Source organism: Pollicipes pollicipes, unplaced genomic scaffold, assembly GCF_011947565.3.
Source record: "Pollicipes pollicipes isolate AB1234 unplaced genomic scaffold, Ppol_2.1 Scaffold_4740;HRSCAF=5597_pilon_pilon_pilon, whole genome shotgun sequence".
Classification (NCBI taxonomy): Eukaryota; Metazoa; Arthropoda; class Thecostraca; order Pollicipedomorpha; family Pollicipedidae; genus Pollicipes; species Pollicipes pollicipes.
In genome coordinates this window covers 34,716,083-34,727,568 of record NW_023596545.1, presented here as the reverse complement: position 1 = coordinate 34,727,568, position 11,486 = coordinate 34,716,083, and the positions used below count along the sequence as shown (strand labels likewise).

General features: G+C 59.9%; 1 protein-coding gene across 1 annotated transcript in view; it reads left to right on the top strand.

Moving 5' to 3' along the window:
- Positions 1 to 7,763: 7,763 nt before the first annotated feature.
- LOC119098268 (protein MTSS 2) overlaps positions 7,764 to 11,486 on the top strand; it is a gene marked incomplete at its 3' end in the record, with an annotated part of 49,260 nt that continues 45,537 nt past the window's right edge. The window contains exons 1-2 of the mRNA XM_037221190.1: positions 7,764 to 7,924; positions 8,548 to 8,726. Coding sequence (XP_037077085.1) covers positions 8,625 to 8,726 — 102 coding nt within the window. The remainder of the gene's footprint in view (positions 7,925 to 8,547; positions 8,727 to 11,486) is intronic.

Below are 11,486 nucleotides of genomic sequence, written 5' to 3'. Positions count from 1 at the left end.
ACACGCGCCGGCCAACCTGCACGGCGTGCATTTCCAGGTGCGTGTTGGTCCCCGGGCGGGTTCGCTCCTGGCTGGGAATGGGGACCTTTGCCACGTGCAGTTTCAGGTGTGTGTCGGCCCCCTAGCCAGGGTCGCTCGGGGCTTGGAATGGGGGACCCCTGCCCTGTGCAGTTCCAGGTGCGCGTCGTCCTCTGGGTGGAGTCGCTCCGGGCTTGAAAATGGGGTCCTCTGTCTCCTGCAATTTGGGACACATGCCAGTCCGTGTTGCAAAGTTACATTGGACTTAGATACACAGGTGCTCGGAAAGCTCAAGGAAAGACGGAGGTCAGTGTTGGACCAGAGCGGACTTGATGGACAGCGGTGGGCCGAGGTGGTCGTGGTGGGCTTGGGTGGTCAGCGTTTGCGCCAGTTAACTGTCCTATTTGGTGGACGAGTCCAATAGAAGCAAGCTGTGTTTTATACGCCCTTAGCAGGACGCCGCCGCTGTGTCTTTGTTTTACGCACGATGACCCCAGCGGCCGGAGGTGCGGAAGCGGGTGGAGCAGCTGCCAGCGGTCTGTGCGAGCCTCTTCCACACCGGTGGCTGGCTGAGGACCTCGGCATTCGTCATGACCCGTCGTTGCTGTCGTTCGCGCGACAGGCGGTCTTCGAAGGCGAGCAGCCCGGCGCCCTGGAGGGCATGCCGCTGGGGATCCCCGTCTCCAAAGTGCAGGAGGTGTTCTTCGCCAACATGAAGCAGACCCAAGCTCCCGCTCATGCGTGAGTGCCGCTGTACACCACAGTGTCATGTGCAAGACTGCGTGCATCCTACCTTATTGTTTCTAGTGGTGTGGGGTTACTTCACGCACGGTGACTTCGACGTCCCGACTGTAAACTAGACTTCTTTTCACCTGCTGACGGCAACAGACAGCCAACAAACGAAGCTGGTGCCTGCGGGCGCCGCACCGGCTGGCTGGAGCGCTCCACAGCGCGGGTCTTCGCTTGTCCAGCGTCATACTGGACACGTTGCGTGGGTTCTGGTGGGACGTCCTCTGGCGGTGCACGCGCCCCGCGGGCTCGTGGCGGGCGCCGCTGATCGTCCGGCCCGGCTTCAGACATGGAGGCGCGGCCGCCGGCGACCGCGGCGCCTCCGCAGCAGCAGCACAGCAACAGCAGCAACATCAACAGCAACAGCAGCACCATCAACAGCAACAGCAGCAACAAGCAGCAAGCAACAACAACAGCACAGCAACAGCAACAGCAGCAGCACAGCAGCAGCAGGAGCTGGTCGGCGGCGTGCCCCAGTCGAGGTACCGGCCCGCCGCGGCACGCGGCAAGATGTCTTAGCTCCGGACCACACGGAGCCACTGGAAGGGAGCGGGGTGGCAATGGAGCGTGTCTCCACAGTCGGGGTACTCTGCCGGCACCTTCCAACTGTGTCCGACTCCGAGCTTGAAGCGTTCAACGCTGACACGGCGTTGACACTTGTCGTGGTCAACAGGAGATGACCTGATGGCTGGCCTTCGGCCCCTGTCCGGCGTGTCCCTGCGTCACCGATGTTGTGATTAGCGCACAGTTCACATCCTGTGTCTGATCAGGTGCCGTCGTTTTCAGAAATGGCGCCTACACGGCTACTGGTCACGCGATAATTCAGGAGCACGTGCCTCGGCAAACGGTACGTGGCATGACCCGGTACTCTTCAATGGTCCGATCATTCCCCGAGCCTGGAACGTCTGGAACGCACCAGGCACATGTCAGGCGAAAGAAACCGGCATTTTATCGAATTACACGACATGCATGCCCTCTGCAAACCTCTCTCTCTCACGTCGTGTGACAGTTATTTGCATCCGGGACCGTGCCGGCCTTTCTTGCAATGACCAGGAACTAGCATGACTTGTGACCAGCCAGCGTCACCTCTCTGACATCTGGCCCGTTTGGCTCCTCCGGCTAACCCGCGCCATGACCCCAGCGTGGCCCCCACTCCGTCGCGCATTTAACTGGTCAAAACGCAGCCCTGATGTGCGCTGCGCATCCGCGCTTGACACGTCCCCTTCCCCGGCACAGCCGTTCGGTGTGTCCCATCGCCTGACGTGCCATCAAGCACGGCTGTTGATGCCAACGGCCGCGCCGGAACCGTCCCGCCAGGCTCTACCGGAGCTGACCCCGCGGCTGACCTCGGCTCCGCAAGAGCTGACCCCGCGGCTGACCTCGGCTCCGTCGGAGTTGACCCCGCGGCTGACCTCATGCTCCGTCGGAGCTGACCCCGCGAGTGACCAGCCCATGCTCCGCAGGAGCTGACCCCGCGGCTGACCTCATGCTCGGCTGGAGCTGACCCCGCGGCTGACCTCATGCTCCGTCGGAGCTGACCCCGCGAGTGACCAGCCCATGCTCCGTCGGAGCTGACCCCGCGACTGCCCTCGGCTCCGCAGGAGCTGACCCCGCGGCTACCCTCATTTTCCGATGGAGCTGACCCCGCGCGGGGACCGGCCCGTCAGGCTTCGCCGGCTCTGACCCCGCGACTGATCTCCCCAGGTTCCGCTGGAGCTGACCAAGCGCGGCGCGTCGCCGGCCGGCGGCGCGGCCGGTGTGCGGCCGCCGGCGCCGCGGCCGCCGCCGGTCGCCGCCGACGCCGGCTGGTGGCCGCAGCCGCCGGGCGTGGAGCAGCTGGTGACAGACAACGGCCAGGCCAAGCTGCGTCTCTCCACCAACCATCTGATGTTCCCGCGAACGTCGCTGGGCGTGCCGCGCGCGCTGGCGCTGCAGGCTGACCAACCTCGGCGACGACGTGCTCAAGTGGAACATCTTCGGCTACAGTGTGCCCTACCTGGTCACGGTGAGGCGCGCCGACCCAACCTCGAGGGGGAGGGGGGGGGGGGGGGGTTCCGATCAGGCGGGGACAGGCTCGCCCGGCGGATGTTAGTAGTTGTGATTGACGGTTGTGAGCTGCATTGTGGGAGTGTGAGTCATTATGTGGTGGGTGGTGTGTGATGGATTCCCAGGAGATTGCATCTCCGAGATTCCTCGCAGGGTCCCGTATCTCCGCCCAGAGTTGAATGCGGAAGTCGGGACGTTTCCAATCGCCTGGAATATTTCCTCCAATGTTTCAGCAGTGCTCTGTGCGAAAACTAACCATGTTACCTGCTCAGACCCTCCATCCTACGTGACGGACTGCCTTCCCTCGATCCCGCGCGGGCCGCGGCGCTGCCCTGACCGTGCGACCGTGCTCCGCCAGGGGGTCAACGCCATGGTCAAGTGCGGCTACGACGTGTTCAAGATGCGGCCGCAGGACGGCCTGGTGAAGCCGGGCCAGACGGCGGTGCTGCAGGTGACCTTCAGCCCGCCCTACCCCGGCCAGCTGACGGCAGCTCTTCCAGATGCTCTGCAAGCCGGCCAAGGACATGCCGTGAGTGGGAGGCGGCTGGGGGCGGCTGTGCCGACCGCGCCGGCTGAGCCCGTCGGAGGGGCCCCGATGGGCCTGGCCGTGTCTGGCGAGACGGTCAAATACGACGCACGACGTCGGTGCGGGCGTTCGCTCTGCCAGCAGCAGCGCACGCATTGGTGCAGTCACGGATGTGTGTGAGGCCCGTGTCTCCTCTGCAGGGGGATGCCGATGGTGGTGTACACGCTGCTGGTGCTGCTGTCTGAGGCTCGTGTCTCCTCTGCAGGGGATGCCGATGGTGGTGTACACGCTGCCGGTGCTGCTGCCTGAGGCCCGTGTCTCCTCTGCAGGGGGATGCCGATGGTGGTGTATACGCTGTCGGTGCTTGCTGTCTGAGGCTTGTGTCTCCTCTGCAGGGGGATGCCGATGGTGGTGTACACGCTGTCGGTGCTGCTGTCTGAGGCTTGCGTCTCCTCTGCAGGGGGATGCCGATGGTGGTGTACACGCTGCCTGTGCTGCTGTCTGAGGCTCGTGTCTCCCCTGCAGGGGGATGCCGGTGGTGGTGTATACGCTGTCGGTGCTGCTGTCTGAGGCTTGTGTCTCTCCTGCAGGGGGATGCCGATGGTGGTGTACACGCTGCCGGTGCAGGTGTCAGGGCCGCGGCAGTGTGCTGAACGAGGGCGAGGACGAGTCTGACCTGCTGGCGGCGCCGCTGCAACGTGTCCGAGGACTACCTCTTCTTCCGACACTGGTCCATCTGCCACAAGCTCGAGGTCACCAACAAGACCGCGCGAAAACATGAACGTGAGTGCGTGGCTCGGATTCGGTGGGGATCGAAATGGGATGTCCGAACTGCTAACCGTGTCATAGCAGCGAGAAATGGGGCATTTATGTTGTGGGTAGCAGATTGGTAGTTGGAGTAATAGACTGGTTCCGGCCTTTTCGTGCATGTTGTACCATGACGCCGAGGATTAGGGCGCGCGGTGCACCGCGTGCACCGTGCATGTCCGACGGGTGGGCTCATGTAGTGTTTCCAGCGCAGGGTCATAGTTTCACAGTGAGGTAAGGGGACAGGGGAGCACTGAGCAATGGCGCAACATATCCCGAAAATACGCCAACACACGGGATTCCCCTCTGATTTGCCTCCTCTTTTTTGGATAGTTGGGGCTCCCCCCCCCCCTCTGATTGGAAACTACATCCCTGCTCCAGTGTCCCCGCCTAAGCACTGCTGTCTGACCAGTGAGCTCATGCGTGCCTCTGTGACCCTCTGTGACCTGTGGGACGACCTGCCGTGACGTGTGTTGATCTGCCGTGACCGTCCGCCAGGTGGAGTACTGCGTGACGGGACCGTTCAAGGTAGTGGCCGGCCCCAACGAGCACAGTCTGACCGACCACACGGAGGGCACCATGCTGGCGCCGTCGCAGCGCTACGTCCAGATGTCCGTCTACTTCTGCCCCAAGCTGGCCGGCTCGTTCTCGGGACAGCTGAGGCTGTCGCTGAAGAACTCGACGTGGCGCCACGCCGTGCGGCTGGAGGGCACGTGTGAGGACGTGGACGCGCTGCTACAGTCGCTGCTGCCCGGTGACCCGTAAGCGGAGCTGTGGGCTGAACCGGTAGCCGAGCCAACGGGCAGCCGAGCCGAACGGGCAGCCGAGCCGGGCCCGCAGCCGAGCCGGACCGGTAACCGAGCCGAGCCGACAGCCGAGTCAAAGCAGCGGCCGAGCCGAGCCGGGCATGCAGCCGAGCCAAACCGGCAGCCGAGCCGAGCCGAGCCGAGCCTGCAGCCGAGCCTGCAGCCGAGCCTGCAGCCGAGCCTGCAGCCGAGCCGAGCCGAGCCGAGCCGAGCCGAGCCGAGCCGAGCCGAGCCGAGCCTGCAGCCGAACCGGGCTGGCAGCCGAACGGGGTCGGTAGCCGAGCCGAACCGGCAGCCGAGCCGGGCCGGCAGAGGTTGCGGCAGTGTGTTGGCAGAGAGGCGAAGGACAGTATCAAACTGGGCCCGGGGCCTGGAGCCGGCCCGACCCGGAGACCGTGTGGGAAACAGGAGCCAGCCCGGCCCGGAGACCGTGTGGGAGCCAGGGGCCGGGCCGACGGGACCATCTGTAGTGAGCGGCGACCCGCCGCCACCTGTGCCCCTCAGCAGTAGTGAGCGAGGTGTCGGTCCCGACGGCTGGGGAGGCGCCGGCCGCACGGCCAGCTGCCGGCCGCCGACCGTCGAGCGGTGCACCTGCTACCGTCTGTGGTCCGCGCGTGTTCAGCTGGCGTTGCGCTACCCCTCCAGTTGAGGGGTAGCGTCCTGTGGGTTGTCGCTGCTCTGACCCCTAATGATCGACCCGACGGCTTGGATGCAGCCAAGCTGCCGTTGATTCTTTCAGTCGTGTCGACATCTTCGGTTAGATCTTTTAAGTGATTGGGGTTTGCATGGTCGTGTCGTAGAATGTATTTTTGTACGCCCGTAGTTATTATTTCGTGTTACGGTGTTATTTATTGCACGAGGCATCTGTCCTCGTGCATGGGTTACAGGGCTGCTGTATGGCAGTGCCAGTGGCTGGCTGTCACGTGTGCTGGAAAACTTATCAGATGACATGTTTGCTTCTGTATTTAGGCCTCCGAGGCTGTGAGACACTATCTGTATTGTAGTCTGTTGTTTTGGATGCATGTTCCTGCGTTTATCGACAGCAAGCTTACTGCGCTATTTTACGAGCATGATTTACCCAGCATCGACCTTGTCTTAATGACCTGATGAGGGCTGCGCGCTGTATCATCCCGGCAGCATCCGCGCAGTGCCGTCTGCCTGTTCCTCGCCGATCTTCGCCACCATGTATTGTCGCCGGCCGATTGGCTGTTGTTGTTGCACCATCATATCACCGGGAATGTTTGAGGTAGGCGATATTTGGTTGCCCTCTCCCAAGCGTGCGTCAGTGGCGGGCCCGGTATTTCTTTAGACGTGTAGTGTCGTGCTGGCCATGGCTGGTCAGGCACCCCGCGCCACCGTCTCGTCGCGTTCGTTCGTGTAGTCCCGGTGTCTTCTGCGTCGCGGCCCGGTTGGACGCGCGCTAGTGTGTGCATGCACTGCCCTTTCCGACCCTCTCCCTTCCCGAGAATCTCGCCGTGCGTGCGAGCGTCCGCTGCGGCCACAGGTCCCCTGAGTTCGGAATGTTGCTGCCGCCCGCTGTCTCCGGGTGTCTCCGCCGTCGTGGTGTCTGGCACTACTCGTGTCGAGAGGCGCGCTGTGTCGCTGCCGGACGCCGACTTGGCCGTGTGCGGCTCATCACAGGAGACGCCGCCTGCCGTGGGGAGCGTGTGTCACTGCCTCGCCTGCCTGCTGCTTGCCAGCCCGCCGGCCAGGAAAGACTGGGCATGGCGCCCTGGCGGATATGGTGGAATCACTAGTGCCGCAAGCGCCCGCCACCGGCGCCGTCGAGCGGAACTGATAAAGACATCTCCGTGCTGTAAAATGGTCCATCGTTATGGAAAATATATTTTTTGAAGTGGTTGCCCAATAAATTTGCTCACATATGACTTGGAGTTGAAAGACAGCAATTGCGTGTCAAAAATTCGACCGAGCGACGTGATTGACGGCCATGCTGTTTTCCGTTCTGTGCTGGCCCGGCGATTGCATCAAGATGTCGCGGGGCCTTGAACGGTAAGAGTTCGAACGCTTCTAGGAATGGCTCAGGGCTTACAAGAGCTCGGAGTCGACTGCTCATATACGCTGAGCACTTCATAGTTGCAAAGGGTAGCAGAAATGTGAGTGTGAGCAGAAGTCCTGGGGGAGGTGAGGAGAACGGATTTCGGTTCAATTTTTGACATGCAACGTCACGTACCATTTTGCGTTTGATGTGGGGATGAGGTGTCTCGACGGACCAGGTCCCCACGCCGCCAAGCTCCCACGCCGTTACGCCCAGATTAAATCTGCCTGCCACAGCATAACTGTATGACGGCAATGTAAGGGCCCCTCGAATGGGTCATACAGTGGAGAAGTATATGAAGATGCTGAACATACAATTGCACTGACCATGGGGTGTAAAACAATGTGAACGGGTGTGACAACCGGACGAATGCAGTGGTAGACATTCACCCTGCGAAGAACAAACATGCCGCATGATGAAATAATATAAAAACTGTTACTTTGATTTCAAGCTGCATTCCGTTAAGTGGCTTCCGGCAAAGCATTACATTTTTTGTTGTTACTGTCAGTTCGTGATCAACACTCATTCTCTGTAGGTACTTAATGGAACAATGTTTGACCCAGCTCTATGGCCTTGAGTTTAGTCAGCTGACGAAGATTGCCTCCGTGCCGTTGTTTATTGCTTTTCTCTACGAGCCGTGGCGCGCGCTGGCAGTACGCTCAGAGGTCCGTTGGGGCTCGCGGGGCGCGTGTCGGTGCTTGCTGCGGAAACGACGTGTCTTGCGCGTGTCGTTTCCGATGGGTTTGATGATAACGACTGTTGTTGCTTTTAATATTACCGGCGGACAGTAAGTGGTTACCGGAAAGCGTCTTATCAGTCACAAGCCTAGGAACACCGATCAAAGCTCCACGATTTGGCCCACGGTCAGCAAGCAAGGTGAGGTCGCGACTGTTATGACTATGATTTGTTATCCAGAGGTGTAGAGATGTCTTCAAACTTCATTAAAAGTGGGAAGGCAATGATCCACTGGCCTCTACAACGTCCATGGCTGTTAGGTAGGCGTGCCAAATTGTTTTAAGAAACCGTGCGGTGTACGATGGTGATGCCGGTATATCTAAGCTCCATTATTGGTATGTGTGAGAGCTTTGGGCTGGGGTTATCAGCAGGGGAAATTGATTCAGTTGGTTGTGATTGATGAAAACGGTTGTTGGGATGTAAGTACCTGCGGTCTAGTGGTTGCCATTGTTTGTACAGTACACATTTAGCAGGTTTACTCTGTGTTATCAGGGTTATGTAAATAGGTAAAGTTACCTAAGTGTGTAATATCAATCACAGAATTTGTTTCAGAGATGTCTCATTTCAATATGATGTTTGGGAAGGCTTCATCAGGGCTTAGATGGCACATGTGGCTTGCTCTTAATACTACCATGGATACTCAAAAGCCATCATTGAATTCGTTGTTAGATAAATGGAAGTATTGGAAAATGCACTAGGGTAGATGTAAAAAAATACAGTTACATGTGCATGCTAGCACCTGAAAATTTTCTTTTCTGTTTCAGATGGTTTTCCTGAACTGAAGAAACAGGACATAAACTGAAAAGTTTCACTGACTTCAGCTTACTGAAACAACCTGACAATGGAGCCTGTAACTATCCAGCTCTTGGAGAGCATTGCCAAGGACAAGGATGCCTGCAGCCTGATGGCATCGCTCTTCCAGACAGTCACCAGTGATATGAAGGTAAGCCATCAGATGGGGTCTGAAGTTATATGAAATGTGGTAACTATTTGATGTGTATTTTAAACCAAAGGTGGGCTGCATTTAAACCCAAGATAAGTTGATTGGACCATGCTCCTCCCAAAAACTGGACCATACACACCTGAGGCACATTTAGGGGGGTTGTCAGCAAACATTTGAGCTGTGCCCCAGCCCCATCACAAAATCTTTGATATCACTAATAATTTGTCAATTACATTCAATAAAATATGCTGGTTGATATCCCAAGCTCATTGCTTCATTTGACCTATTTCATAGTAGACATTAGCTGTGTTATCAGTATATAATGTATGGTAATTTTTACAAGCCACTGAAGGACACAGCCACCTTAGTTTAGGTCACAATGTTTGCATTGAACTGTGGACAGCCAATTCTTGTTTTTATGATCAAAATTTCATGACCAAAGTTGTTCTGAAATAAGATTGAGCTGACTTTGGCCATTATCTCTGCCAGGGTGAAGCTTTCATGGATCATAAAGTGTGTGAATCATCTGATAATCCATGCATTGGGAGGACTGGGTGAAGTTGGCTTCAAAACCAGTGGACTAAGATTGTGAATGAGACTTGCAAGTTGAGCAATCTGGGTGGATAATGTAACTGAAGGTCTGACTGGACATGTAAATGTTACTAAACCATGCATGAAAAGTTGCCATGCAAGCTGCCCTTGTGATTGTATTTAGGTCAGGCTCAAAACTGGAAGTTGGGGAATATCTCAATCTGCTAGCTGTGACCCAGTTAATTTCAGCATTGTAAAGTAGTAAGCAGGACATTGGATTAAAAGCTGTTATACTGAAGGCTAGGTCCATATAAATATAATCCATGCAGAGGTCTAATCCAGCCACACTTGCTCATCATGTATGGACCCAGGGCATGAGATGGCCCAAGTCCCAAGCAGCCACACCAGATGGATGGCTGTCGCCTCCACCTAGCGAGTGCTGCGTGGTCGGACTATAGGGCCCCTGCGGCCGTCGCTGCGCACGGTCGGACCCCGGTATCCCGCCGCGGCCCCACCGTCCAGCGGAGCCGGGCGCCTTCCGTCGGGCCGTCGCGGGACAGCCGCCGACCGCCGGGATCCCGTGCGCCGCTCGTCCGGCGCGCCGTCTGCCGGCCAGCCGCCGGACCTGCCGGCTGTTGTGTCTGTCCAGTCCGGCCCGTGTTTGTTGAACTGGATCAATATCGATACAGCGCGCCGCCGGCTCGCGGCAGGCGTTGCGACAGAAAGGCGGCGCCGGTGGGCGTCCGTTGCGGTCGGCACTCACGTGCCAGTGGCCGCCTGCCCTTCGCCGCGGGCCCGGCGCGATTGTCGCGTCTCCACGGTCGCCGCACGCTGCTGCGCGCGCGGATGGAGATGCCTTCGCGGCCGGCGCCGCGGCGTCCGACGCACGCGCGCGACTGTCAGCCGGCGTGATGGAGAAGGGAGGCGCCAAGGCTCGCCGCCGCTCGCAGCGGCGTCCCGCGGCCCGTGGCCGTGACCCGGCCCCGCTCCACGGCCGGCCCAGTTTGAGCCGGCCCCGTTTGCGGCCGCCGCACGGAGGGCCCGCGCGCCGGCTTGTCTCTGGCCAGGTGGTGGCATCCGGCAGGTCCGATGTCTCCAGGGCACCTGGTGCCTCTGGTCTGTCAGAGGCCTCCACTGCATGACACGTCTCGGGCTGCAACTGGTGCACCGGCCTCGCTGACCCGTGGCATGTCTCCAGTCTTTGGCACCCGTCCAGCTGGATGAGACATCTCGTGCTCGTGATTTTCCCGTGGCGCGGGTCGTGCCCGATGCACAGAGCCTCGTCTGGCCGCGGAGACGCCTCCCGGCCGCCGCGCGTCGCCCAGCTGTTACGTGGGCCACGGTCAATGGGCTGTGACGTCACTGTGCCAGGTGCGGCGCGCGGCGGCCGTCTCCACCGCAGCGGAGGCGGGCCGCCGGGATCCGGTGGCGGGCCACGCCTGCCGCCCGCCGCTCCGGGTTCCGGCCGGACGTCGGAGCGGCGGGGGGCGGCGCCGCCGAGGGCCGGAAGCGAGCGTTCACGAGCATCACGTGCCGGCTGACCCGTTCGACGCCCGGCCGCCGGGCGGCCCGTGACCCGCGCGGCCCCGTTACGGCGCCGGCAGCCGCGGGCCGAGCGGCGGCCCGCCCGCCGCCGCCGCCGCCGGCAGGCTGAGAGATACGGGATATCTGGGCTAGCCGGGCGGGGACGCGAGCGCTCCCACGCGGCCGGATCCGCCGGAAAGCGAACCGGTGGCCTACATGGCGGCGGGCGGACGTGATTCGCTGCCGCGCGTGGATGTTGCAAGCACCGTAGCCGGTCACGGCCGTGAGTACGGGTACGGCCTGATGACTCCGCTCGTTGTGAAAGTGGTCGGCCGTGGTTTTGCTGCCGACTCCGGCATGATGTGGACCTGATAGCGCGCGCTGTTTCACAATCTGGCCGCGCCGTGTCGGTGGAGGTTTTTTATCGTGATTGATCAATGAGCGGCCCGGCCCTGTTGTATCCAGACTGTGTCGGACGTGGTGCACGTTATCCTAGGGCCTGTTACGGATACGGGAATGTCGAAGAGTATGCGCCGGTGTGTGATCCGCATCAAATTGGGCTATCTTTCGCGTACGGAGTTTGTTTGCAATCTGTGCGTGACGGGGAAAGTTGAGTCGCTCGCGAAAACGCCGATGGGACAACCGTAGCTTGTCGTTCAGTGCCGCTGGGTTGTAACGGAAAGCCCAGAGCGGCGCGTTAGTCAC